General features: G+C 57.1%; 3 protein-coding genes across 5 annotated transcripts; all 3 read left to right on the plus strand.

Moving 5' to 3' along the window:
* The first annotated feature begins 154 nt into the window (after positions 1–154).
* Positions 155–7,414, plus strand: ECHS1 (enoyl-CoA hydratase, short chain 1). Its single transcript, XM_059661636.1, has 8 exons — positions 155–311; positions 1,677–1,874; positions 2,358–2,485; positions 3,679–3,778; positions 5,028–5,132; positions 5,578–5,697; positions 6,401–6,468; positions 7,266–7,414. Exons 1-8 carry the CDS (start codon positions 224–226, stop codon positions 7,329–7,331), a joined length of 873 nt encoding a protein of 290 aa, XP_059517619.1. The 5' UTR covers positions 155–223; the 3' UTR covers positions 7,332–7,414.
* Positions 7,415–11,551: 4,137 nt separating this feature from the next.
* Positions 11,552–15,483, plus strand: FUOM (fucose mutarotase). 2 transcript variants are annotated; one of them, XM_059661637.1, is made up of 6 exons: positions 11,552–11,658; positions 12,306–12,374; positions 13,718–13,788; positions 13,952–14,050; positions 14,744–14,817; positions 15,056–15,483. In XM_059661637.1, the coding sequence occupies exons 1-6, from the start codon at positions 11,574–11,576 to the stop codon at positions 15,120–15,122; spliced, it is 465 nt and encodes a 154-aa protein (XP_059517620.1). In that variant the 5' UTR covers positions 11,552–11,573; the 3' UTR covers positions 15,123–15,483. The 2 variants fall into 2 exon arrangements, with proteins under 2 accessions (XP_059517620.1, XP_059517621.1); XM_059661638.1 differs by lacking the exon at positions 12,306–12,374 and having other exon boundaries at positions 11,553–11,658.
* Positions 15,484–17,779: 2,296 nt separating this feature from the next.
* On the plus strand, positions 17,780–25,882 carry CALY (calcyon neuron specific vesicular protein). 2 transcript variants are annotated; one of them, XM_059661641.1, is made up of 6 exons: positions 17,780–18,061; positions 21,720–21,871; positions 22,944–23,057; positions 24,025–24,138; positions 25,134–25,460; positions 25,733–25,882. In XM_059661641.1, exons 2-5 carry the CDS (start codon positions 21,740–21,742, stop codon positions 25,428–25,430), a joined length of 657 nt encoding a protein of 218 aa, XP_059517624.1. In that variant the 5' UTR covers positions 17,780–18,061; positions 21,720–21,739; the 3' UTR covers positions 25,431–25,460; positions 25,733–25,882. The 2 variants fall into 2 exon arrangements, with proteins under 2 accessions (XP_059517624.1, XP_059517623.1); XM_059661640.1 differs by having other exon boundaries at positions 17,811–18,061; positions 25,134–25,464.
* The last annotated feature ends 1,762 nt before the right edge of the window (positions 25,883–27,644 follow it).

Here is a 27,644-nt window from a genome sequence, read left to right on the forward strand (position 1 = left end):
CCACCGACCCAACTTCCGCCCCCAAACCCTGGTCCCGGCCCCAGACCCTTTTACCCTTCCCTCCGGCTCGTGGCCACGCCCCCGTCTCCCGAACTAATCTCGCGATATGTACGGGGTCTCGCGATGCCGGGCTCTGGGCGATGCCGTCCTGTGGGCGGGGCGTCCCCTGAATGGCTCGGCCGGGGGCGGTGCCGGGGGCGGGGCGAGTCGTCCCCTGAGCGCCATGGCCGCGGTGCGTGTCCTGCTGCTCCGGGCCCGCGGCCCGCTGCTCCCCCGGCCCGGCCGCGCGGCGCTGCGCCCCTTCGCCTCGGGTGAGTGCGGGTGGGGCCGCCGCCGCCGCGCCGAGCTCGCTGAGGCCTGGGGATCGGTCGGGGTCACGTTGTGTTCGGAGCCGGATGTGGGAGTCCGCGGGTTTGCCTGACTCTAAGGGGCTGTGCAGGGAGCGCCGCGGGCATCGCAGTGGTCTCGTGTTCGGTCCTGCCGGGTCCTTTCCCTTCACCCCTGTATCCAGTTCACGACCCAAATACCGAGTCGTGTCGGCGTTACCCTGAGTTCTCCTTGACCCTCCTGCACCCTGGCTGTACTCAGCAACCGTTTCCAGGTCCCCCGACAGGTGACCTGTTATTCCAGTTTCTCCCCAGCAAGCCCCCGGGGCAGGGACTGTGATCCCGTGTTACCGTTCACGAAAGCGGCCACCCCAACGTGCAGACACACACACCCACGCCTTTGCCGCCCCACGTCAACCCTCTTCCTCTCCAGGTCAATGCTGACCCCCACGTCTGGGCGGACAGTTTTGGGGTGGGAGTCACCCGTGCCTGTGCGTGCCCCCCACCAGACGGTCCACTCAGCAAGGCCAGAGCTCTGTCCAGTTCACAGCCCAAGCCCCATCACCTACTTGGCATTGGTTGAAAACACGGATTCCTCCTCCCTTGTTTCTGCGGAATCACAAGTCTCTCGTGCTGGCGGAGGCCTTCAGAAGGAAGGCTGCTGCGGGCTGTTCATTGCTTCGGTTTTTGTTGTTTTTTTAACTTAAGATTCAAACATCAGTGGAAGCAGCGTGGTGGGTGTTAGGTTAGGTGGCTCAGGAGGCGGCGCAAGAAATAGAGTCCAGTGAATCAGAAAAGAAGGGACGGCCACCCATGTGGCTGAGAGCTGGGTGCTGCAGCCACCAGGGACGGTCAGGGGTCCCTCAAGTCTGTCCAGGTCACTGTGTCCACTGACGGGGACACATTCCCCAGTTTGACGCCTGTATTGAACCTCCATCCAGCACCGCCAGGGGTGAACCTGAGGAGGGGCGGGGTGAAGGATTAGAAAAGTCTGACAAGAGATTCCAGTTGGGGCCAAGTGGCCCACTGCCTGGGCGAGGAAACAGTGACAGCCTGTAAGCTGAAGCTTTACTTTATAGTCAGAGCACACAAAGCAAAGCAAGGGGAGTTTCACGACTATTTCCTTACTCAAGCCTTGTCTCTGCACCCCCCCCCCCCCCCACAGCCCATTAGCTACCTAGGAACAAGGGAGGACGATAAGGTCAAGCTTGCTAGTAATTGTGCTAGAAGGGCTCTGCCCTCCAAGCTGGGACCTGTATGTGGCTCTGCCACAGGTCAGTCCGAGGCTTGACCCTAGAGCCGCTCCCCACACTATATGAATAGAAGTCTCCTTTCTTCTCTTTGTCCCAGGGGCTAACTTTGAGTACATCATCACAGAAAAGAAGGGGAAGAACCAAAGCGTGGGGCTGATCCGACTGAACCGCCCCAAAGCACTCAATGCGCTCTGCGACGGCCTGATCAAGGAGCTCAACCAGGCGCTGGAGGCCTTCGAGAAGGACGCAGCCGTGGGGGCCATCGTCCTCACGGGCGGGGAGAAGGCGTTTGCAGGTGCGGTGGGCAGCGTGGCGGCAGGTCACCCAGGTGTACGAGGGGGGTCCGACCGTGATCACGCCCATGGTGTGGTGTTGCAGACAGACTTACACCTCTGAGGTAGGGTCGGAAAAGCTCAGACAACTTGGGGTTGATTTACAGGTAAAATGGAAATGGGCCGGGGAACTGCTTGGCTGAGCTGCTCGGTATGTTTAACACTCAGGCGTGCTCTGCCAGCAGAGTACCTTTATTCCGGTCTTCCATACTCAGGTGTCCTGAGTTGAGGGCTCAAGTGACCAGTGAATAAGCCCAGCCTTCTCTGAGTCCACCTTGAGTCTGTTTCTTGTCCCGGCTCCCCTCATGTATCACAGCGATTTGCCACTGTCCATCACTGCGCAAGCCAGGTCTCCCCAGGGGCCCCAGTGCCTGCTCACAGTGGACACTCCATAGCTGCCTCTTGGGGTCTCTGCACTCTGGTAACTGTGGCCTCACTCCCACCAGCTGGAGCAGACATCAAAGAGATGCAGAACCAGCGATTCCAGGACTGTTACTCCACTGGGTTCTTGAGCCACTGGGACCATCTCGCCCGGGTCAAGAAGCCAGTCATCGCTGCCGTCAATGGTTACGCTGTGAGTGTCAGCCCGAGTCTCCCTCTCGCTCAGAATTCCTTATGGAACTGTACTTGTGAGTGTGACATGTAACCGGTTTTATTTTGAAAAGGCCTAAGTCTAGTTCCCTGGCCAGGAGGCCTTTCCCACTTGATGCCAAAGAGCCAAGGACTGTAAGGAGGGGAGGTGTTTCAGGATCTGCTCTTGTCAGCGCCCCCTCTCACCCAGTGTTCATGACGACTGCTGTGACTCCCTGTAATGTTCCTCCCCTCTGCTATGTTAAAGGCATAGTGTTGGCTTTTTGTACAGTTGTGATGACTTTCCGACCTGCACTGCACCTATAAACGAACCTCTTTAACTACCGTTGAAAGCTCTGTGTCCTCTGTTTGGTGCATTGAGGTCTCCTGCAGGCATGTCGACTGCTCAGAGATGCTGGGCTGGTCAGAGCCTGAAGAGAAGTGATGAGAGCATTTCACTGTGTGACTGTTTAATAAAGCTCCCTTGGGGTCAGCCAGGGTCAGCGGTTAAAGTGTATTGGAACAGCCATGCCCATTGGTTTGCCTTCGAGCCTCTGCAGAGAGATCTTAGGACCCACAAAGCCGAAAGTGTTTGCTGTTTGGCCATTTACAGAAAGAGTTGGGCTGCCTCAGTCATTTTATAAGAAACTAGAGTCCCGATGCATGAAATTCGTGCAAGAGTAGGCCTTCACAGCCCTGGCTGTCTTGGCCGCCCTCACAGCCCTGGCTTCATCCAGAAGGTCATCGGGACGGTTGTTCCACTGTTCGACCGTTCGGTCAATTTGCATATTACACTTTTATTATTATAGCTTCTTGGGAACACTTAACAACTTTGCACCACTGTGTTAATCTTTGCTATACCCCAGACTGTTTTCTTTCTTTTTTTTTTTTTTTTTTTTAGAAAAATTACTTATTTAATTTATTTTTTAAAATATGTTTTTATTGACTTTAGAGAGACGGGGAGAGAGAGAGGAATAGCAATCTGCCTCATACACACCCCTTACTGGGGATTGAACCTGAAATCCGGGCCTGTGCCCCGACTGGGAACCAAACCTGCAACCTTTTGGTACATGGGACTATGTCCAACTAACTGAGCCACACTGGTCAAGGCTGTGTTTCATTTTAATAGAATATTTAAGTAAGAAAATAGAGTGATTTTGTGATTGAACTCCCCTGATGACACCTCATGTTTTGCAGCTTGGTGGTGGCTGTGAACTTGCTATGATGTGTGACATCATTTATGCTGGAGAGAAAGCCCAGTTTGCACAGCCGGAAATCCTACTGGGAACCATCCCAGGTAAAGCAGAGTGACATCTGCAGCATAAGCTCTTCAGGTCACTCCCCAGAGTCTGCCCACCTCTTAGGGGCTTGAGGACTTTTCCAGGAACAGGCAGAGCATGTGGCTTGCACATGACGAGGGACGTGGGGTTGTCGTGTGAGCACTGGACGGGTGGCTGCCTATGTCTGCCTATTGCGCCCTCTGCCCCCCAGCTCACTAAGTGTAAGTGGTCACAGCAGCACTCAGAGATGGCCATGGGGGTCACGGAACTATGCCAGCTCTTTTGGTGATGGCCACATCCGTGTCAGATGCTGTTAAGAAGGCAGACCACACACTGGCTTACAGTCCTTGTAGGTTAGAAGCTTGGAAGATGGTGACTGAGGGCCAGCCCTGAGAGCTTGTGCCCGGAGGTCACACATGTCACATCTGCTCATGTTCCAGTGACCAGAGCAGTTTATGGCCTCATCCAAGTTCAGCAGCACAGGAAATCAGACCCCCACACATGGAGGTCGGCAGGAGCAATGGGCCAACAGTGCAACCTCTGCCCCTGCAGTCCACCTGGTCAAGATTCCTATGTCCGCACAAGGTCTCTGCCCCACATGTCTCTGCCCAGGGCATCTCCTGAGCCAGCTGGGTGGGCAGGAAAGTGTGTCCCTTTGGCTGAGGGCAAGGACAGCCCACATGAGCTCCGCGGCCAGTGAGCTCTTCCTGTCCCAGCTCCCAAGGCCGGAGTCTGCTGCACTGTGCTGTCTCCCTCAGGTGGTCCCCTTGACTCGCCCTGGTGCCTGGGGTTCACCATGGAGCAGGTGACTGGGCAGACTGCTCTCTTCCCAGCTGGTGGAGGGTCGGTGGCACGTGGAGGGGAGCTCCATAGGCTGGACACCCGCAGAACGCTGGGGGAGAGGGGCACATTCAGAGTGCCCCAGGAGGCGGGAGCCCTGCTCTAGGCCCAGACCTTGAGGGGAGCAGGTCAGATCAGAGGCCTCCCCCCAGCCAGATCTGAGGCTGGAAGCTGCGAGCTTTGTGCATCTGTCTGGAGTCTGACTCCTGTATGAGGTGCTTATGTAGGCACTGGGGTGCCAGGTGGAGGGGGGCACTGAGCATGGAAAGGAGGCCTCCCAGGGTTCCTCGGGTCTCCTGCCTCCCCCCTACTGGCTGCCTCGCCCCACCTGACAGACCCATCTTCAGCCCCTCAGAACTTGTGTCTGTGCATGTTGGCTTATACTGGCCACAGCCCGCTGAGACCCACAGCCTTCTGCCCCTGCAGGTGCGGGGGGCACCCAGAGGCTGACCCGAGCTGTTGGAAAGTCTCTGGCCATGGAGATGGTCCTCACTGGTGACCGGATCTCAGCCCAGGATGCCAAGCAAGCAGGTACAGGCCGGGGTCCCCCATGAGGAGTGGAGGGGGGAGAGTTTCCTGCAGGTGCCCCTGTGGGCGATCAGCACAGTGCTTTCAGGGGTCCTGACAACCCAAGGGACCGCTGCCTGTATGGACACCCCATATGTAAAAAGAGTAGCTGAAGCATATGCACAGGTTACAGAATGGTGTTAAACCATTCGTTTCCCGAGCTCAGTGTAAGCAATGGGGATTCTCTGAGACCTGGCAGCGCACCCTGTCCCCGCTGCTCCGTGACATGGTCTGTCAGAGTCAAGTGCCCACGCATGCAGCACGCAGCATCGCCCCAGCGTGGGGACGAGGTGGAACCCTGCCTGTGTTGTTGCAGCTCCTTGTTAACAGCCCAAAAGACCTCTGCTCTCAAAGTGTCGACACATAACCAGAGCCGCTTCCTCATGTTGTTCACCTTTCTGTGTTTTAGGTCTTGTAAGCAAAATTTTTCCTGTTGAGAAACTGGTGGATGAAGCCATCCAGTGCGCAGAAAAAATTGCCAGCAATTCTAAAATTATAACAGCGATGGCCAAAGAATCAGTGAATGCAGGTAGGGCTGTGCTGGGGGAAGGAGAGGCCGCCAGGACTTACGCGGCTTTAGCGGTTTGGCTCTGAATTAGGTGCCCATCCTGGACAAAATTGTTGGGATTCTCAATATTTTGAATTTGGCTCTTTGTAGAGTTTTTGTTTCTAGTTGCTCGCTCACAAATTCTGTTCTGAGCTCCCGTTGGTACTGAGACCAAGAATATGTCATCCTGGGGGACAGACAGGCACAGGTGGTGGCTGTGCAGGGGGGAGGCCTGATGTCAGCTTCTGAGAAACTCCGTTTCCCTGGGAGCTGGGTGGAGAGACTGCTCCTCAGTGGTGAGGGGCTGTGCAAATAGCCTGAGGCTTGGCCCAAGGGGCGGAGACTCCCGGACCCCGTGGGAGCCAGGACAGAGGCCACACGCTGCTGTCGCCCTGCGCTCCATTCTCTCCGATGGAGCTACCTGGCCAGGACCTTTGAGACTTTTAAAACAGTTTCATGGGCTGCCTCACACCCTCTGTGTTTGGACCGTTTGCATCCCACCTTTCATGCAGTTTCTCACCTTCTCTTCTGGGAGAGGCACTGAGCTGGGGTGGTCAGGCCTTCCCAGGCCACATTCTACATCAGGTGCAAGTGCATGGGGCTCTGGAGACTGTTTCCTGCCACCACAGAAAAGCACTCCCAGCTCCAGCATCTCACTTCGTAACATCCGGGTTTTCTTTTTCAGCTTTTGAAATGACATTAACAGAGGGAAATAAGTTGGAAAAGAAAATCTTCTATTCAACTTTTGCTACTGTGAGTAAACAACATTCAAGTAAAGAATCACACGTGTTCCATCCACACAAGCTGCTGGGAATGTCCTCGTAGACTTCATCAGCCAACCCCACTCCCCTTTGGTCAGAGCTGCTAGCGTCCGTAGCTAGGTCAGGGGCTCCATCGTGAGTGGAAGTTCAGAAGGACGGACAGAGCAAGGCCATTTCCTGTCACAAAAGGTCTTCCCGGTGGCCCTTAAATGCAGTCCATTTACCCATGATTTCCTGTCACTCCAGTCACTTGAAATGGGGTTTAGAACAGTGTTTTCTAGGAGTTCTGCCAGTGACAAAGGAAATCATTCTTCTAATACAGATTTACCTCTTCTATTATCAGAAGGTCATATATAGGTTTTTTATGAAAGAAAGATAAAAAATGGCTTTGGCTCTTGAGGAAATGCAGATGTGTGTATACACACGTATACACACAGGAAAAGAGGCAGAGGTAGAGTCTGGATTCCTGCCTCATGACACCCAGGGTACTGCTGAATTCAGATGATTTGGTGAGTGACCCAAATAGCGTGCATCTGAGGTTCTCTGTAGATGAGAGTTTATTTGACACAGAGGTTCGTGGTTCCTGAGTGAGCATCACCTGGGCGTGAGGGGAGGAGGTATGTAAAAATACCCATTCCCAGGCCAGCCGTACTCGGTCAGGGAATCCGGACCATTCCCAGGCTTCCAGGTGGTCCTGCTGCAGGACCCCCGCCTGTGAGTGTGGAGAGCCCTGCGCCTGACCCACTAGGACATGTGTCGTCCAGCTCTGCTTTATTTCCTTTCCCCCAGGAGGACCGGAAAGAAGGGATGACTGCGTTTGTGGAGAAGAGAAAGGCCAACTTCAAAGACCAGTAAGAGCTGGCTGCCTTTGCCTTAAAACCTCCATTGAAAGAGGACAAATTATTTTAGAACAAATAAACCCTCTCTTTTAAAGAGCAGTGTAGGTGCGTGCTCTTTCTCTCCAACGGTGTGGAGTTGTGAGAATCGGTGTCTGGAGAATGTTCGCATTCTGACCTGAGTGTCTTCTCTTTTTCTTTTTTAATATGTTTTTATTCATTACCGAGAGGAAGGGAAAGGGAGAGAGATAGGAATATCAATGATGAGAGAGAATCATTGATCGGCCGCCTCCTGCACATCCCACACGGGATCAAGCCTGCAACCCAGGCTTGTGCCTGACTGGGAATCGAACCATGACCTCCTGGTTCATAGATTGATGCTCAACCACTGAGCCATGCCGGCTGGGCTAGAATTCTTTTTTAATTGTGGTAAAATATGTTCCGGCCATACAAGCTGCTGGGGGTTTTTAACCATTTCAAAATGTACATTTCAGTGGCATTAAGTGTGTTCACAGAGTCCTGCAGCCATCACCACCATCCACCTCCAAACTGTTTCATCAACCCAAACAGACTATCTCCATGAGCTCCAGCTCCCTTTTCCCCACCCCAGCAGCCCCTGGCACCCTCTACACTGCTTTCTGAATTTAGTATAATGTTTTCAAGGTCCATCAAGGCCATAACATGTAATAGTTTCTTTTCATTGCAGAACAGTATTCCTACTAGCGTTCTTTTAAATGGCCCTGGAATGTTTTTATGATTTTGGTATGTTGTAATTTACGCTTTCCCAGGTGTTGAGTATGTAGACTGCATCGTTTCTTGCTGTCGGAACGATCATGGATAACACTGTGAGAAGGAAACCTTGCACTTGAGTGGAGCATGTCTGAGATTGTGAGAAGGAGCCTGCACGTTGCAGGGCTGCGCGTGAGGGAACTCGGGCTGTGGGTCAGCAGGGCCTGTTCTCAGTGCTGGGCTGGCTGAGTCTCCCAGCCTGATGTCAGGACTTGCATCGGGATCCCATTCCCGGGCCTGGATCAGAGCTGCTGCATGCGTGGTGTAGGAGGTGCCCGAACAGAAATGTGAGTGGTGGCTGTCACACTTAGTGCCATTTGCTGGGGGAGACAGTCTACGCACTAAATTCCCTCTGCTGGCCTCATTCTTGGTGCGGGCCAGCTGCATCCCCTGGGTCACTGTGCAGTGTCAGATAGCACATAGGACACTGGGTAACCGAGTGACCCTAGTTATAGGAAACCACCTGCCCCCTCTGGATGCCCACCGTTTAATTCTCACATCACAGCCCCGCTCAGAACTCTGGACCCTCCATCTTAAACCAGGCTCTCGCGTAAACGTCCAGTGGGAGAGGAACAAGTCCCGGGGCCCGGGAAGGAAACCTATGTCCTGCCACCTGGGAGGGCTTCCTGGGAGCCCCAGAACATCCTTAGACCCTCCACGGTGAGGGACCCTGCTGGCTTTCCATGCTGGGGCACAAAGCAAAGCAACGTAATAGACAGGCCCAGCGAGTGCGGCCCTGCTGGCTGCCACGTGCCCCCCAGTCCTACCCCATGGCTGAGGTCACTTCATGTGTGGGTCATGGCCTGGGGCTGGGACGGAGCTGAACACCAAGGAGAGACCCACCTGCATTTGAGAAAGAATTGAAATGATCTGAAAGCTTCAGCTGTCTGACTGCCTTAGATCACATGCCCTGTGTTTTGGTTGTATTTATGCAGCCAAGTGGGGCACTGGTCAGAACAAGAGTTTGACGTGCTGTGCAGACTGTCTGCCTGGCAGGTATTAGCTCTTCAGTCTCCACCAGGTCTGTTCTGTGCTGTGATCGGAAATCCAGATCAGGCTTCAGAAGGGAGCAGTTTGAGAAGGAGGTGGTGGTGTCTTTGTGATCAGCCCTCTTCCCGGTGCTGAGAACAGAGACATTCTTTTCAGAGAAGCCTCGGGTCTTTACGCTTTGACGCGTGCTGATGACAGAAGTAGGTACAAGGGGAGCTGCTTGCAGTGGGCTGGTCCTGGGACAGCGGGCCCGGAGGCAGGGTGTTCTGCATGAAGGTAGATGTGGAAATACTCACTTACTGGTATTGAAGCTGAATGTGTGACCAGGGCTCTGCTGCGTGACGTGCCACCTATCCTAGAGGTGAGTAGACAAGCCGAGTATCCAGGGATGGAGCCTTAACACTGAGAAAACCACCCGGCCGGGGTTGCTCAGTGGTTGAGTGTTGACCTATGAACGAGGAGGACTGGGCACGTGCCCGGGTTGTGGGTTCAGTCCCCACTGTGGGGCGTGCAGGAAGTAGCCAATCAATGATTCTCTCTTATCATTGATGTTTCTGTCTCCCTCTCCCTTCCTCTCTGAAATCAATAAAAATTTTAAAAAATAAATAAGTAAATAATAAAATAAAATTGAGAGAACTGTTCGTTCCCTGGTTTACTTTGCACATGCTTTGGGCAGTGGCCTCCACACTTTGATTTTGAGCTGCAGGTCCCCAGAGTGAAGTGGTACCGGTTCTGAGGATCTTGTTGAGACCTCACACCCTTGTCTTCACCGTGCTCAGTCAGAAGCCAAGAATGGTTCACACTGAGGCAGCGTATTTCAGAAGTCTGTCACCACAGGCTTATTTGGGTTCCAGAACTTGCAGGAAAAGGAGCCCACCCTCTACCCCCCAGGCCTGGTGGAATGGGACCTTCTCTCAGGCTTCATGCTGGCCCGGGGCTTGGGGTATGTGGGGACCTCTGGCTGTCAGGAGACTATAGTGCAGTGATGGCGAACCTTTTGATCTCGACGTGTCAGCATTTTGAAAAACCCTAACTTAACTGGTGCTGTGTCACATATAGAAATTTTTTGATATTTGCAACCATAGTAAAACAAAGACATTTTCGATATTTATTTTACATATTTAAATGCCATTTAACAAAGAAATCAACCAAAAAAATGAGTTCACGTGTCACCTCTGACACGCGTGTCATAGGTTCGCCATCACTGCTATAATGTGTGGCCATGTGCTCTACTGTGACTGACGGACCACAAACCCCTGCGTGAGCTTCCACTCCCTCTTGAGTTAAGTGACCTCTGGCCTCAGGTTGTTTTAGGGGTTTGGTTTATTTCTGAAACGGAAACTTTTCCTCCTCATCTATAAAAAACCAGCTTTCCCCTCATCTATTTCTACTAAAAAGATAAAGCTTTGGCGAATGTTGACTGTAAGTCTCCCCACTTAAACTTAGAGTGGAAACTGCTCAGGTACAACCCTCACCCTGGGTGGAATCGGCTGCTGGCCCTGCTGATTGCCACCCTCTGCACCACCCGGCCAGGGCTGTGTGTTCAGGGCACTGCTGGACGCCAGACTGGGTTTCCCACCTGGCTCCCTCAGCCAGCCGGGCTCCCAGAGCCAAGCTGTAAGATGTGGAGTTTCCTTCAGGGTTTCACTGTGGCTTCGTTGTCTTTCATGTACACACAGATCTTTCCAAGGAGCTGCCAGGCTCTGAGCATCTTGTGTCACCACACGGCTGAGGGCTGTGGCCAGAGCACTGGCTGCACAGCCCAGTGTGCATTTGGGAACAAAGTGGAGGATGGCGGGCTCTGATGGGAGACAGCCTGGCCTGGGCTGGCCTCTGGGCTGCAGGGCAGGTAGGTGGGTAGGTAAGCAGGGCAGCCCTGCAAGGTGAGGGCTGAGGAGCCAGAGCAGGGAGGGCTGAGGCCCACTGGAGCTAAGCAGGAGCCCATCTGCAGGCTGAGCATAGAGTTTGGTGGTGGGTTCTTATGTGAGGGTGTCAGCAGGGCACAGGAGCCACCTGCATTGGTCAGCTATTGCTGCATAACAAATGGTCCCTAAATTTAGGGGCTTAGCCCTAAGTCGGTTATTCTTTGACAGTCTAAGTGGGTCAGGAATCCAGACAGGCCACAGTGGCTCTCAGCTGGTGGGCGGTGATGGGAGAGCCCCATCCAGGTGCTCCCATTACACAGCCCTTGGGGTCCTCTCCAGGGCAGGCCCAGGGAGTAAGTCCACCACGGGGTCCTCCTACCCCAGGACACCGGGGATGGGAGGGGGTAGGGAGCCCCGACCAGAAACACACGCGGGTGTCCGGGTCTTGAACTGGCCAGGGATGCAAGGCCCTGCAGGGTGCCTTCCTGGCTGGGTCCCACACCACACACCCAGGCGCAGCCCCACCCTCTTCCAGCTCCAGCGGCCCCGCCCCTCCCTGCAGGCCCCGCCCCTCCCTGCAGGCCCCGCCCACGGCCACACCCCTTCCTCCTGCGAGCATGGTGGTGCTGAAGGGCATCCCGGCGCTTCTGTCCCCAGAGCTGCTTTACGCCCTGGCGCGGATGGGGCACGGGGACACCATCGGTGAGTGAGTCGGCTGGGGGGCTCGGCTGGGGGGCCGAGCCTCAGGATCTGGAGCCCCACCGTCGCGGCAGAGGTCAGGGGAGGCGCCGGGGCTGGGGTGGGGACTCCCTCCGGGGTCCTGGCCCAGACTGTCCCCATGCCCGGAAGAGCCGGTCCGGAGGTGGAGGCACTGCTTTGGCGGCCCTGTCCCTCCTCGGAGCAGGACTCCACCCGCTCCCGAGGCTCCGGCTGGCCCAGGCCGCAGCCCAGGCTTTGGTTGGCCCCAGGCGGTCACGAGGACAAGTGCCCTTGGCCCGGGCAGGGTTAAGTCGGGGCCGGGCTGGGTGTAAGGGGTGGGGAGGGGCCTCAGGCCCTGTGTGCTGCTCATGCTCCCGACCCCTCCCCACATGGCCCCGGAGGGGTCACGTCCCCGGTGTCTGTGGCTGTTTTTCTTTTCCTGGGCTGTGGGCGGGACTCAGGGTGCAGGCTGCAGGTCCAAGCTCCGCCCTCATCCTGCTAACACCTGTACAGTTGCTCCTTTACTTGGTAATTCCCTCTCCTCCCTGGCCCTTGGATTTCCCTGTTGGGAAAGGGTGGGAGGCTAGCGGAGATGGTGTAACATAACACCCATGTGGACCCCAGGATGTCTAACCCAGCTGGCCATTCAGTTCTTGCAGACATGAACTTCCCCACCTCCTCCATCTGCAAGTGTGGCCCAGAGGAGATCCGCGCCGATGGTGAGCAGGCCACCTCCTGCAAGGCGGGGCCGGAAAGGTGGGGGGGTCCTGGTCCCAGCTCCCCAGGTTCTACAGCTCTGCCCCCACCTCCACCCATTCCCCAAGCACCCACGGCGACCCGTGTGCCAGGACCCTCAAGGTGCTCCCTGCAGCCCCCAGCCCCCAGAGGTGACCTGGGCCTCCTGCTCCATTTCTGACACCCCTTGGTGACTTCTTGAAAATGGGGAAATGGAGGCTAGGCATTGTGTTGGCTGACTGAGCAGTGGGGCCCCCTCCTCCCCCAGGTCAGTCAGGTTTTCAGCCTTTACCCTGATGCAAAAATCCCAGTACTGGTGACCTGACCTCACAGGCCCCAGGTGTCCACATACTCAGTGAGCCTCTGACCCTCACGGTGGACGGGAGGTGAGGCTGGGAGGGACCTTGAGCCAGATTCCAGAGAGGATGGTAGGAGCAGAACCAGCAGTCCTGAGTAGGGCGGCCTTGGGGTGAGGGCCCCATCCTGACCCGTTGCCTTGGCTACCACGCCCCACTCAGGGAGCTGAACCAGCTGGCCTTGGCTAGATCCTGGGCCAGGTGACCAGGTGCTCTCCTTCCCGAGGAGGGTGGGACCAGGTGGGCCATGGGAAAAGCTGGAACATAAGGGGCGTTTAAGTAAATCACAGTGCAGCCACCAAAAGTGACACACACACACCGTGCGCATCAGTGGAGAACAAGCAATTAGGATTCAGAGTGGAAAACAGGCAGGAAAGTCTAATCGTGCAGAAGAAGATGAACTTCGATGGCAGCAGGTTTCCTTTATGTGGTAAGATTACAGCTGGTTCCTTTTCATAGGCTTCTGTATTTCCCAATTTTGTACAATGCGAATGTGTTACTTTAACAATCAGAAACTCACTTTATGAGAGAGCGCGGGCCTGGGAGCCAAGTGGGACAGGTTTGGGGGCACCTTGGGCAAAAGAGGCCTCTTCCCAGATCCCACTGTCCTTGTCACAGGCTAAAGATGGCAACTCCCAGCCTCTGGGGTCAAGGAGATGGCAGGGCACTCCTCCTGGTGGATAGGTTTTGAGGGTACCCCCAACAACCTGAATGGTGCAGGGTGAAGGGATGGTCAGGGCTGGCCCAGTGCCAGGACAGTGACAGGTGCAGCGGCCAGGTTGAGGAGGCACCAGTGTGACCTCCATGAGTGTCACCAGGGGGGCAGCAGTTGGCCTGTGGCCCCTCTATCCTGGGCCCAAGTCGGTCCCTGATGGTTGAGTGAGGCTGTGTGGCCAGGCCCAGTCACCAGGTGGCGCTGTGGGCACCTGGGTTCGGAGGGCTGGAGTCTGAGGCCAGCACTCTGCCCTCAGGCCTGGGCATCCCGCAGCTCCTGGAGGCCGTGCTGAAGCTGCTGCCACTGGACACCTATGTGGAGAGTCCGGTGAGGGCCCCTTTTCCAGACCTCAGAGGGCACACCTGCCTTTGGGGGGTTGGGGGGAGGATGTGTCCTCAAAGGGTTCTAACCCTGATCAGAAGAGCCCTAACCATCACCCAACAAGGGGGGCCTGGAGGCACCCGGGGACAGACTGGCCCCTCTGTCCCAGGCTGCTGTCATGGAGCTGGTGTCCAGTGACAAGGAGAGGGGCCTCCAGACCCCGGTGTGGAAGAGCTACCAGTCCATCCTCTTGGAGGCTGGCTGCTCGGTGAGCCTGCTGCCCCCACCGAGAACGGGGTTGGGACCCTCTACGCTTCCTTGGAGGCCTGGGAGGAAGGAAGGACAGGCCCCAAACTCTGCCCCATGGTTGTGTAGCGCCTGTTCACCCACAGTGGGAGCGTGACCGTGGGACCACCCTCCGGCCCCCAGCTTCCTATGTTTTCCCAGGATCCTGACCTGTCTTCCTAGGGCCCTTACCCACCCCAGCCTCTCCAAGTAGGGTACCCCAGGCCCCCATCTTGTGGTCAGAGGCCTTGTCTGATTTTGTGTGACACCCCCGATGCCATGCCACCCTGCAAGGGGTCGAGCCTGTCCTCCCGGGACCACCCACACAGGCAGGTCTTGGGTAGGACCTACCTGAAGAGAGAACATCTGGGTCTCCTGTCCTGGACAGTGGCTCCCCTACCCCAACCCTGGGGCAGATCAGAGGGGCTCAGGGGTCCCAGGCAGGCGGCCACCAAGCACAGCAGGCATCTCACCCACCACAGCCTGCCTCCCTCCCCCCCCACCCCACCCCCACCCCCCAGTGCCTGGTCCTTGCAGGTAGGAGGCTGAGCATCCTTGGGACCCTGGCCTGGAGAACCAGAGAAATGAAGCTCAGAGAGACCATGCCTCCTGATGCCCCTGCTGGGCCCATGGGTTTCTGGGCAGGGTCCCTCAACCACATTGGTTTGCCTTCCAGAGCCCCCTTGAGAAGATAGAGAGGTTTGAGTTTTATCAGCAAGCCAAGAAGGCTTTTGCTGTTGTAGCAACTGGGTGAGTTTTGGCTGGATCCACTGGGTCCTGATGGGTTGCCTGGGTCCAACTGGGTCTGGGCTTAGTGTGAGGCCCTCCCTCTCCCTACTCCAGAGCTCCCCCACCCTCGGTTCAGCCCCTGCCCCCCTGAGACAGATGGTCCCCAGGGAATGGGGTCACTGAGCTGTCCAGCGGTGGTGCACAGCAGGGATCTGGGCACCCTGGCTCGGCTCTGGGCTCAGCTCAGCTCCTTGTGCAGGGAGACGGCCCTCTACGGAAACCTCATCCTCAAGAAGGGGGTGCTGGCCCCCGAAGCCCTGATCTAGACGGGTGAGGAATCAGGACCCCTGAGCCCGACAACACTACCAGCAGTCCCTGCCCTCCTGGCAGCACGCAGACCTCACCCAGCCAGGGCGTGTGACCGGCAGGTCCTTGGGGGGCTGCTGACTGGCTGGGATTCTCTCTATCTGAAAAATGATGGAGCCCAGCTGGTGTGGCTCAGTGATTGAACCAAGAGGTCACTGGTTCTATTCCCAGTCGGGGCACATGCCTGGGTTTCGGGCTCAATCCCCAATGGGTGCATGCAGAAGGTGGCTGATTGGTTTCTCTCTCATCAACGTTTCGATCTCTCTACCTCTCCCTTCCTCTCTTTTTAAAATCAATAAAAAAAAATTTTTTTTAAAGAAATATGGTGGAAAAGTGTCAATGTTTAGTCCAAAGTTTTAAGCAACAGTACCATTCTCACTCACAAAGGCAGAGCACAGAGAGGCTGCTGGCTCCCAAGGGCAGCCCCCAGGTGCCTGAGATGGAGCCTCAAATGGGAAGTAGGCCTCCACCTCCCAGTAGGTCTGGGCCTCTTGACTCGGTGAGTTCCTGGGTGTGAGACCAGAGGTCACACAGGTAGACACCCTCCTGCAACTTAAGGACCTGGGGACCTGGGTGGGGGGCTGTGGTGACTCCACACACTGCAGGACGCCTGGAGGTAGGTGCAGCCGCTACTCAGGTGGCCCTGAGTGGAGTGGAGTGGAGGCTTATGCATCAGTTCCTCCAGCTGCAGACACTGGGGGGCCCTTAGAGAGGGGACCAAGACCGTTTCTTCAGCCCCAAAGGCAGGAGGGCAGGTGGCAGGGCTGGTCTGGAGGTGGTGCTGGTGGTATGGGGGTAGGATGGCCCTGGGTGGAGGGCTTGAGCTGCCTGGGGTGCCAGCTGGGCCCCATGCCTGTGTTCCCTCCGCCCAGTGGTTGAGTGCCTACTGACTAAAGAAGCCTGAGCTGTCCTAGGAAATCAGGGTGGAGTGGGGCAAAGGATGGGAGGGTAGGGGCTGCCCGGGCAGAGGGCTGGCCTGAAGGGGAGTCTGAGGCTCTGATGGCACCTGGCGAGATGCCAGACTGGGTCTCAGGTTGGAAGAAATTCCTGCCAGCCATTGGCCCAGACTCCAGTGTCCCTGAGGTTGCTCTTCCTCCAGACCTTCCTACAGCCATGTGACTGTGGGAGCTGGATGACTGGGGACTCCTGGGTCTCTGTCCCTCAGGGCTTGGCAGAGGCTCCCATGTGGGGGCTGGTGTCCTGACCTCTCAGAGAGCCTGAGGGGCTGGCAAGCCATTGAGTGAAGATCTGGGGTTCAGCCTGGGGAAGGGACTCTGTCTTGGGCCCATCACTGCAAGGGCTCAACCTCAGACCCCATGGCCACTGCCAGGCACACAAGGGCCTTTCTTTAAACAGTTTTATTGAGGTTTGATTGACCAATGGTAAACTACACATTTCAAATGTACAATGAAATATATTTGGACATCACCCTGGCCATTGCAGCTCAGTGTGGTCCCATGCACTGAAAGGTGTTGGGTTCAATTCTTTGGTGACATGAATGCTTGCCCATTTTGTATTGGCACCGAGGCCTTTAATGAATCTGGTCACCAATAACAATGACCGACCAGCTATAGGTTGGAGGTTCTCATGACCCCCTGCTTGGGTTGGACCAAATTGCCAGAACAGTTCAGAGAACCCAGATATGTTTTACTCACTGGATCACTGGTTTACTATAAAAGGATACAACTCGGGAACAGCCAGATGGAAGAGATGCATAGGCAAGGTCTGGGGAAACGTCCCCCCAAATCTCCATGTGTTTGCCAACCTGGAAGCTCTCCGAACCCTGTCCTTTTGGGGTTTTTATGGAGGCTTAATTACATAGGCATGATTGGTGGAATCCTTAGCCCTGGTGATGGGTTCAACTTCCAGCCCCTCTCCCCTCCTCTGAGGTCAGGGGGTGGGACTAGCAAACTCATAGAGATGACTATAATTTTTTTTAAAAAAAGACAGACAGTAGCAAGTGCTGAGGAGAGTGTGTGGAGAAACTGAAGCCCCATACATGGCTGGTGGATGTACCATGGTGCAGCCACTTTGGGGAAAAATTTTATTTTAGCATTTTCTTTAAAAGTGAAATGTGAACTACCATCCTACCTCGCAACTCCACTCCTAGGTACCCACCCAAGAGGAATGAAGCTGTGTCCGCACAAGGACTCCAAGAGCATCCATGCAACCTGAACAGACAAAACCAGGAACGGTCCAGAGGCCTGTGTGGATGGATGGATAAAAGGAGGCCCATCTGAACATGGGACGGTATTCAACAGTGAAAGGGCTGGAGCGCTGATCCAGCTGCTGCCGTCGCTGTCCTCCAGCTGTGAGCGGGGCTGAGCCCTTGGGGGAGGGGGGCCACGTCTCCCATGACACTCACCAAACACCTGCTGAGCGCCTTCTCTGCCAGCACCGAGCAGGTGCCGGGGCAACAGTGACCAGGAGTGACTGGCATGACCAAGGAAAGCGGACAGCCCCAGCTCCAGACGCTGAAACAGGAGAAGGAGGCCCTCCTCCGAGTGGGTGGGGGCCAAGCCCAGCTGGACCTCAACCCAGTTGACCAAGGCAGGCGGGAGGGAGAGTCTGAGAGCCTGACGGAAGCCAGGACTGAGAGCCCCGACACGCCCAGGTGCAGGAGCAGTCAGGCCTCAGCTGGCCAGAGGCTGTGCCCTGCGTGAGGTGTGTGTGCGCGCGCACGCGTCGGAGGGGGTGTGAGGCTGTGGTGCCCGGTGCAGCCCGGGTGGGGGGCAGGCTCCGGGCTCCCCTCCCCCAGCCTGCGTCTCCCCAGCAACAGCAGCCTCGGTCTGGGGCTCGGCCCCTCCCCCGCCCCACCCCGACTGCGGCTGCGAAGCGTCTGGAACCGCATCCTCCTCCGGAGACCGCATTCTGCCGCAGCAGCGCGTTGGAGCCGCTTGTGAGCCATTTCCACATTTATCCCTATGGAGCCCTGGGGGTGGGGGTGAGGGCGGCGGTAGGCGGGGGTGTGCGGGTGTGCAGGTGCGTGTGCAGGAGGAGTGTATGGAGGGGAGCCCCGTGGCGGACGGGGTCCTCCTGTGGGGTCTGCGCTGACCCGGACGACTGGGGGGGCGGCAGGGCGAACTGCGGCCTGGACCGTCCAGAAGGGCCGCAGTGTCTAGCCTCGCACATCCCCCGTCCTCAGCGGAGCGGGGAAGCTCGGGTGGGTTAGGACGGCTGGACATCAGCCCCGCCATGGTGACCGCAGCCCCTCCCCGTGACCGGCTCCAGCCCCGCAAATCTGAGTCAGCGGTTGCGGCCATCCTGAAATTGGGGGGGGGGGCAGTTCCAGGACACCAGTCTGTCTGGGGGGGGGGGTAAGGGGGTAAGGGGTAGGGAAAGAGGAGTAAGGGGTTGACCAAGGAGCGTCGCGCCCCAGCACCGAGAAACGCATCGGGCTTCGGGAGGGGGTGGGCCGGCTGCGTGGGGCCAGGAGCAGGGAGGGGAGTCTCGGGAACCACCTGCCGCGGCAGCTCTGGGTGCCGGCCACAGGTGACGGACTGGGACGTGGGAAGCCAAGGCCGGGTGCAGCCCTAGGTCTCCCCACCCCACTGTACCCCTTCCCGCTCCTGGGCCCTCAGGGCTGGGCTGCTAGCCCAAAGTCAACCTGCCCTTGAAGCAGGAGCCAACCCCACGCTCGGCCTGCAGGGCGAGGGGCAGGAGGGCGGCTGGGCGGCGGGGGGGGGGGGGGGGTGGGTAGGCAGGGGGGGGGGCGCTGCTGGGTTCCAGCCAAGATCGCAGGCCACTGCGCTACGCAGTTGCAGCCCGAGGCGCGCGGAGGCTGGTGCCCGTGCGCAGGGGCGCGCGCCTCCTGACGCAGCATCCCGGTGCGGGGTGCGAAAGCGAGTCGGTGACGTGACCTGTATCCGAGCTTCGTGGGCTCTCACCTAAGAGCCCGTGGCCACCCGCATCCATCCACCCATCAGCACAGACTTGCCGCTCATCCTATACCCCCTCCCCAAGCCTCGGAGAGGAGGCTGCACCGCCCCCCATCCTCCCAGGAGCCAGCAGCGGGTGGGGAGCAGGCGACCCCCGGAGAAGACACAATTACCGCGCGTGTAGAAGGAGCGGAGCGGGCGGGAGGATAGAAACGACCCCCCCCCGTTCCGTGGACTTCTGTGTCCGTCATGTGAATGCGCACCCCCCCCCCCAGTAGGTCCCATGACAGCGAAGGAACGGCGTGGTGTTGGGGGGGAGGGGGTACCTACACGCAGCCAGCCCCTCCCCCAGGGCACGGGGCCTGGAACTAGACGCGAAAGCTCCAAAGGGCCCCAAATAGCTTCTCCTCCTGAAGACCAGGCATCAAAAGCTCGCCTCGTTGCTGTGGAAACCCGCGATGACGTAACGGGGACGTCAAGTTGCGTTGGACCTTACGTTTGGCTCAAAGGGGACCGACCCCAGAAGCGGAGCTTCTTATGGGCGCGGGGGGGGGGGTGGGGGCGGGGGGGCCTCGGCCTTCCAGCGGGCACGGTCGCCAACCTGACACAGACCGCGCTCAATTCTCAGGCGCAGGCCGGGGTTTTTGAGCCACGTGGGGCGTCCACTACGTGAAGGCCTCCAGTCTCCTTCCCGGGGTGGCGCACCCCTGCCCCCCCCACCTCCCCTCAAGCCCTGGGCACTCGCCGCCCCACCTCCCACCGCCCCCTCATCTGCATCTCCAGTGGTCTTCGGGCGGCGGTTCTATTTCTTCCTCGCACTGGGCCTCTTTCTATTTACTCTGATGGCTGCCCGACCACCTCTGCGTCACTGAGCGCCGACGACGTCGTCTGCAGGGGCCGGCCGCGTGAAGAATGCCCGCCCGCCCGCCCGCCCGCCTGGGCCAGGTGCCCAGGTACCCCGCGCCCTCCAGGGCTAAGCCGCGGCCGGGCCCCGCCCCTCCTCGGGAAGCGCCCCGCCCCCAGCCTGGGGGTGGGCGTTGGGGGCGCTGTGAGGATCGGTAAGGGCCCTGGGCTAGGCGCACACCCCCAAGAAAGGGCCTTAGAGTCCATGATGGGGGCGGCCTCTCTCTGCCCAGCCTGCGGCTTCCAGTCCGCATTACAGTGGCGGTTCCTGACTGCCCACCCCACCCCACCCCGCCCGCCACACAAGCCCTGCACAGCCCTGGACTCCTTGCTCGGCATCTATCTGCCTCTCTGCCTGGACAGGCCTCCTCCTCTGTTCCCACCCAGCCTGCCCACACCTGGAACCCGCTGGGGCATGAGGCAGTGGTCACCTGAGGCCCTGGTGGGTACCGGCGCCGGTGGGGCTGTTACAGGGAGAGTGTTTGGGAGTGGTGATGGTTTTCTACATGGAGGTCCTTCTCACCTCTTGTTAGACCTATTCCTGAGCAGTTGCTATTTCTGATACTGTTTAAGGAATCTTTCAAAAAAAAGCATTTTCTAATTTTTTGTCACTGATATATAGAAATATAATTGATTTCTGAATACCTTAAGTCCATCAGCTTGCTGAGCTCTTTTTAAAAATATGTTTTTAGTGATTTTAGAGAGAAAGGGAGAGATAGAAACATAGATGTTACATCAATCGGCTGCCTCCTGCACTCCCCCTGCTGAAGACTGAGCCCACAACCCAGGCATGTGCCCTAACTGGGACTTGAACCAAAGACTTCTTGGTTCATGAGGTCTACACTCAATCACTGAGCCACACTGAACTCACTTTTCAATCTTCATACTTTACTTGTAGATTCTCTTGGGTTTTCTATTCACAAGAGATGGTTTGCCTGTGAAGAATGTGTGCTTGACCTTCTCTTGTCCAGGCCTCTCCTCTTCTTCCTTTTCCCTGCCCCACAGTGTGGCTAAGTCCTCTAGCACCATGATTTACAGAGCTCATGGCAAAGGGCCTTTTGTCTCCATCTCCCACTCATCCTCCTGACTCTCTCCTCTTGTCAGGGGTGCCCGCTTTCCAGGTGGCCCAGCCCTGTGTACACCACTGCTACTCTGTCCTCCCAGCTAGCGTTCACCGACGTCCTCTTCTGTAGATCTTGTTACTTCTTGCATCTTTAGGAGGGTTGCCAGTTAAAACACAGGATGCCCAGTTAAATTTGAATTTCAAATAGACAACAAATAACTTTTTAGAATCAGTATGTCCTATATTGCATGGGATGTACTTATACTAATGGTGGAAGAGGAGGAGGAGGAGGAGGAGGAGAGGAAGGAGAAAGAGAAGGAGAATCCTTTTTGTCTGAAATTCAGATTTAACCGGTGTCCTCTATTTGCTAAGTCTGGCAACCCTACCCTCAGGCTTCTATCGGAGATTGTTTTCTGTTGACTGGAGTTACTGCCTTTAGACTGTCCTCTAGCAGGTGAGCCAGTGGAAGACTCTGTTGCCCTTGTGTGTCTGGACAGTCACTGGTCTGAGGTGCCATCCCTGCACGGTTGTGGGGCCCCGAGGGAGCCCAGGGGCCAGGAAGGGAGTTTGGCCTGGCCAGTCCCAGCCCACCCCAGCTCTGGTATAAGGCGCATTGGGGCCAGTCCTCTCTGAACCCTCTCTGTCCAGGGCCTGCTGGGTGGACATCTGCTAGGTGGCCAGTGTGCAGTGACCCTGTGCCTGCCTCTGGACAGGACAAGGACCACCATCCACCATGGTGAAGCTGGGCTTCAGCTTCGGGAAGTTCAGCAGAGACCTCGGGTACCAGGATGGGGTTACCATGGACAGCGTCCCTCTGATCAGCCCCCTGGATGTCAGCCAGCTCCAGCCACCATTCTCTGACCAGGTGAGTGACCTGGGCCAGTGGGGGATCCTTCTCAGCCTGCGCTGGGAACATAGGGGTGCAGAGAGAGATTTATTTAGATATGGCCTCCTCCAACGTGCAGGAGGGCAGGCAGAGGAAGGGCCAGCTGGGTAGGAACCCAGGGCCACATGCAATCAGCTCCCTCATCCCCCAGAGCCACCCTGTCCTCATCTGTAAACGGGGTAACTTGGCCACAAGTGACTGAAGATTCACGCACCATTTAGAAGACAGCACCCAGCCCATAGTGCTGCCCAGCGGGGACTCAGCAAGCAAAATTCCCACCTTGTCCTGCTGGGCACACTGTGTCTTGGATCAAGCCAGAGATGGGGTCCTGGGGACAGTGGCTGGTGGAGAGGGAGGTTTCAGTGGGAATCTGTGAGAAGCAGAGCTCAGCGTAGCCCTGCCTGATCCCATGTGAACTCCGGAGTATGAGTGACACCAAGAGTTGTCCTAACTGGGGGCGAGGTGGCCATCTGTGCCCATATCTGTCAGTTATTGGCTGGGGACCATGAGGACAGCCCCCCACCCCCACCCCAGGCATTGGCTGAGGGCAGTTCTCCAGCGATCTGGGCTTCCATTGCATCTACTTCGGTTCTGGACCCAGTTCTCAGTGGACACCTTGGGAAGGCCCAGTCCTTGCTCCTAGGAACACACAGAGCACGGGACCGCACCTGCCTGTGCCCTCTATGGAAGGGCCCTCAGTCCTCTGGGACCCAGAAGAGGAATCAGGGTGACTCCCTGGAAGGGGAGGCAAGCTGTGGGGCCACTGAAGGGGAAGCGCCTGGTGGGAAGAGGTGGGACCTTCGGAGCTGAAGGCAGCCAGCAGACAGAGGGGCTCCGTCCATGGTCTGGCCAGGCCTCATGGCTGCCACAGACCCAGCAGACTTGCAGCACCCACTTTGCCCTGGCCTCAGCTTGTAGTCACTGGAGCCCAGGCACTGGACAGTCCTGGCAGATGATCAGGACCCATACCACTGCTGGGCCGCTGAGCCCCTGCCCCATCCCTTCCTAGCCCTCCCAGCTCAGGGTCCTCCTGGGTCATCTCTTTGCACAGGTGGTCATCAAGACACAGACGGAATATGGACTGCCCTCCACAGAACAGCTGAAGAAGTTCCCAGACATAGAGGCCCAGAAGCTGGCCTCCACCAACCCAGAGGAAGGACGCGGGGTAACCGAACCCTTGCCACCCCGTGCTTCTGGGCGGGGTGGGGTGGCGGGGGGGCGGTCATTCCCGTGGAGAGTCAGATTAGGATGAAGGTGCTGAGGCAGCCACAGGCCCTGAGCACCCAGGGCTGGGCCAGGGGGGCTGGGCCCCCTTTCTCAGGCTGCTGCTGTCAGGGAAGTTGGACAAGAAAGCGCCCATTCAGAGGCACGGTGGGGTGGGAACGAAGGCTGGGTGCTTAGGGGTGGGGGTGCTGAGGGACTTGAGGCTGAGCAACGCCAGACTGACCTGTGGCCAGTGGGACCCAAAGCCTCCCTCCGGCTGCACAGTGGGTGACAGCCACGGTGGGCAATGCGTGCAGCTGCCTTCCCTGCAGGTCATTTGTCTCCTCCTGAGTGATTTGTTGGTTTCCTTTCTTTTTAAAAAACTTTTTTAATTGAATTTAGAGAGGAAGGAAGAAGGAGAGAGAGAGAGAGAAGAATCAATGAGAGAATCATTGATCGGCTGCCTCCTGCAAACCCCACACTGGGGATCGAGCCTGCACCTTGGGCATGTGCCCGACCAGGAATCAAACCGTGACCTCCTGGCTCATAGGTTGACGTTCAATCACTGAGCCACGCCGGCCGGGCTTGTTGGTTTTATACATACTATAGACAGTCGCTCTTCCTGCTAGGGACTCTGGCAAATACTTTCTCCCACCCTTTTTTTAGCATTATTCATTTTACAAATAATGATTTCTCTCCTTTTCCCTGTACTATTTCTAAAGCCTTTCATGTTTCCATAGTAAAACCTGCCCCTTCCCCCTATTGTTTCTGAGAAGGAAAGCCTCCCCGCCACGGGCTAGCAGGGTCGGTTGGGGGGCTCAGCTGGGTTCGCAGCCCCACCATGAGGACTGTCCCAGGAGCCCGGGCTGGGTTCCGTGCCTCCCCGCCCCCCCCCACCCATGGGTCCCTCTCCTCTCCTTCACCTGCAGATGCCCCCAGCACGTATGCTGGCCTTCGTCATGGCGCTCATGGGCTGCCTCCTGATCATGTACAAGGCCCTCTGGTACGACCAGTTCACCTGCCCGGATGGCTTCCTGGTTCGGGTAAGGCAGGCAAGCTGGGCCCAGAGTGGGGAGGGGGTCCCCAGGCAGAGTACCAGGGAGGGGCCCTGGGGGTCCAGGGGAAGCATGGGGACGGGTGCCCCCGGGGGAGCCCAGGGCGTGTCCTGCTCCTGTGGGTTTAGGATCTCCTAGCACCTTGTGCTCCGGTTACCTTCCCAGAAAACATTCAAATCCTCTTTTGAAAGATTCAAGTAAAAGGTGTCTTAGCAAGAGACGTTGTGGTCCTGTGAGTAAGAACTACGTAAACCTCAGGGAGGAGGTGCAGGGACAGAGGTGAGCTGGCCAGGCAGCCCTCCCGGGTCAGCATCTGCTCTGCACCAGAGGTGCTGCTCTCTCCCGCTCTGACCTGTGCGGGGCCTTCTATGTGATATGACATTAACCTTCTCCCACAGTTGGCAAATACTTCCTCCCTCCTCTTATCTCTCTCTTAACTTTAGTAAGGGTTTTTAGCCTTTTTAGTGTATTTTCCTAACGCCTCTAATTTTTCAGTAGTGAAATCTACTTTCACCCTAACCCCAGCGTTCCTGGAGCCTGGGAGGCCTGTCTGCATTCCCAGGGGTTCCCTGACCCTCACTCGCTGGGATTCCCTCCATGCGCTCTGGGTGGGGGTGGGCTGGGGTGTGCTCGTGGAGCTCCTCCCCTTCACTCCTGGGGAGGGGCCACCCCCCCCCCCTTCTGAGAGGGGTTGACGCTCCATGGAGCCCCCACTTCTGAATTGGAGGCCAACTTGGGTGGCTGGAAATTAGGGCAGAAACAAATGTATCTCGGGCGATTGTGCGCAGTATTACGGAGCTGCTCCAGAGCAGAAGGGACAGGAAGGCCTAGAGATCCCGGCCTCCCCTCCTGTGGCGCACAATGTGGCTGCCGCTTCGTGCTTCGTGGTCGGTGTCATACAGGGGAGCTCACCCCCGTGTGCACACCTGAGCCCAGGGGCAGCCCCGCCCCCTGACCCGCCGCCCCCCTCCTGCCCCCTGCAGCAGCACAAGATGTGCACCCCGCTGTCCCTGGAGATGTACTACGCGGAGATGGGCCCCGAGCGCCACCGCAGCATCCTGGCGGCCATGGGGGCCTACCCGCTGAGCCGCAAGCAGGGCACCGAGCCCCCCGTGGTCTGGAGGAAGATCCATCCCGCCTTCAAGGAGGCGCCCAAGGCGCCCACCCAGGCGGGCCCGGCGACCACCGAGGCCCCCGGGAAGCTGGCGGCGGGCGCCGAGAAGGAGGCGGAGCTGAAGGCGGAGGGGAGCGTCCCGCCCCCGGCCCCGGCCCCGCAGTGACTGCCTCCGCGCCCGAAGCCACAAAGCCCAGTAGGTGAGCCGCCGGACGGGGACTCTGGCTCCAGCCACCACTCAGAGCCAGGGGTTCCTCCCTGCACCCCCACCCCATGCGGGACCCACTCCGCCTGCCAGCCTTACCCTGGGGTGCTGCCCCCCGCCCCCCACACGCGGCTGCTGTGACAGCGTCTGCGCGCCCGCGAGGGGGGGGGCAGGGGGGCCAGGGCGGGGCAGGTGAACCCGTGGCGGGAGAGGGGGGGTCCCCACGGAAATGGGCGGTCTCACCCCTCCGCCCTTCTCCGCAGCGCCCCCCGCCCGCGGCACCCGTGACTGCCCCGCCAGATGCTGTCCCACCACGTGGTCGTGCCCCTGTTCCCAGGACCCCCGCTGCCGCCTGCCGCCAGGAGCCTCCAACTCTGTCGCTTTTCTCTAAATAAAGATTCACACCCACCTGGCCTCCTGGTTACCCTGAGCATCCTCGGTCGCTCCGCCCTTCTCCTGTCCCCACCCCCATGTGGCTGAGCCCCCCCCCCCCCCATGTCCCCACCAGCGGAAGGACCCCCGAAGAACTAGGTGGGATGGTGAGCTGGGACCTGCGCCTGGAGAGAGGGGGCCCCTGCGCGGTGGGCCTGGGGTCAAAGCCACCTGTACACAGGGCCTTGTGGTCTCTCTGGGCGGCTACAGTACAATAACTTCACCTGCACCCAAGGGAGCCTCCAGGCCTGGGTGGCAAGGGGGTGAGGGGGGGGCCGGGCAGCCTAGGAACAGTGGGTAGTGCCCAGGAAGTGGGCTGTGAGGGAAACCGTGGCACAACGGAGGCCAGGTGGGTAGTGGAGTGGGAACAAACTTGGGGTGTGAGGAGGAGGGTGGTTCTGGGGGGTCAGGAGAGGCTTGGCTATGCACAGTGTCCTTAATCGCTGGACTCCTATCTATCCATCCATCCATCCATCCATCCATCCATCCATCCCTCCCTCAGTCTATCCATCATTATCTATCAACCCATGCATCTACCTATCTATCTATCTGGCCTGTATCATTTCTCTAGCTTTCATTCATCCAAAGTTTTTTCTGAGTCAGTTGGGAAGCAACTACTTCTTTACCCTTAAATACCTCAATGTGGATTTCCTTAAAACAAGGGCATATTTTTTACATCACTCCACGCAATTATCAAAATCAGGAATTTAGCTTTGAAGCAATCATATTATCTAATCTACATACCTTACTAATAGTTTGTTAATCGTCTCAATAATGTTCTTTGTAGCAAACACCCCCTCCCCCCCCACAAAACCAACACACACACACACACACCTGACCCAGGATCCAACCCAGGACCCATGTTGTGTTGTCTTACCCCCTTCCATCTGGGACAGCTCAGGCTGTCATGACCTGGGCAGGTCTGAAGTGAGCAGACACTCTGTAGGCTGACCTTGACTTGTGCGATACACCGTCACAATCAGCTGGAGAGGCTGTATTTTTGGGTTTGCATCCCTGGAAGTGCTGCTGTGCCCTCTTTGGCATCCAAATCTCCTTGCTCAAGAGCTTTCATAACCCAGTATCCAGCCCTCTCCCCAAAGAGAGGTGCCTACGTTCTCATGCATTGGTCTTCTGGAGACCAGCCCTCCCTGAGCCCCGATCCAGATGCTATCTGCCCCATCTTGAGTTATCTCATTAACATAAACTCCTGCACTTGGCCTTTAGGTTGTTTACAATATTTTGCAATAAAAACAATGCTTCAATGAGTAATTTATACTTTTTAAAAAATGCTCACTTGAGGGTATTTTCCCATTGGTTCCAGAGGTAGAGGAAGGGGGAGAGAGAAAAACATCGATGTGAGAGAGATACATTGATGAGAGAAACATCCATCAGTAGCCTCCCATACCAGCTCCACCAAGGATCGAACCCGTCATCTAGGTATGTGCCCTGACCGGGAATCGAATCCAAAGCCTTTTGGTGTACAGGACAACACTCCAGCCAACTGACCCACCTGGCTGGGGCCACATATGTATTTTTTATTCTTGGAGATTTATCTTCAGGGTCAAGTTCCTAGAAGTAGTGTTGCTGCATTAAATTTTTTTAATTTATACAATTATAAAAATTTATAAATATAAATTTAAAAACAGCTTTTCTCAAGTTTTAAAGCTCAATTTAAAAGCTCCTTTATAAATCTAGTAACTTTTGTGTTCGTGTATGTCTTTACTTACTCTTAATGAATATTCT

Source organism: Myotis daubentonii, chromosome 13 (assembly GCF_963259705.1).
Source record: "Myotis daubentonii chromosome 13, mMyoDau2.1, whole genome shotgun sequence".
In the NCBI taxonomy this organism is placed as follows: Eukaryota; Metazoa; Chordata; class Mammalia; order Chiroptera; family Vespertilionidae; genus Myotis; species Myotis daubentonii.

Coding starts and splice junctions, on each gene's coding strand:
- ECHS1 (XM_059661636.1), top strand. CDS start 224: ATGGCCGCGGTGCGTGTCCTGCTGCTCCGGGCCCGCGGCCCGCTGCTC. Junction 312..1,676: donor GCTGCGCCCCTTCGCCTCGG/GTGAGTGCGGGT, acceptor TCTTTGTCCCAG/GGGCTAACTTTGAGTACATC. Junction 2,486..3,678: donor CTGCCGTCAATGGTTACGCT/GTGAGTGTCAGC, acceptor CATGTTTTGCAG/CTTGGTGGTGGCTGTGAACT.
- FUOM (XM_059661637.1), top strand. CDS start 11,574: ATGGTGGTGCTGAAGGGCATCCCGGCGCTTCTGTCCCCAGAGCTGCTT. Junction 12,375..13,717: donor AGAGGAGATCCGCGCCGATG/GTGAGCAGGCCA, acceptor CTCTGCCCTCAG/GCCTGGGCATCCCGCAGCTC. Junction 13,789..13,951: donor ACACCTATGTGGAGAGTCCG/GTGAGGGCCCCT, acceptor CCTCTGTCCCAG/GCTGCTGTCATGGAGCTGGT.
- CALY (XM_059661641.1), top strand. CDS start 21,740: ATGGTGAAGCTGGGCTTCAGCTTCGGGAAGTTCAGCAGAGACCTCGGG. Junction 23,058..24,024: donor ACCCAGAGGAAGGACGCGGG/GTAACCGAACCC, acceptor CTTCACCTGCAG/ATGCCCCCAGCACGTATGCT. Junction 24,139..25,133: donor CGGATGGCTTCCTGGTTCGG/GTAAGGCAGGCA, acceptor TGCCCCCTGCAG/CAGCACAAGATGTGCACCCC.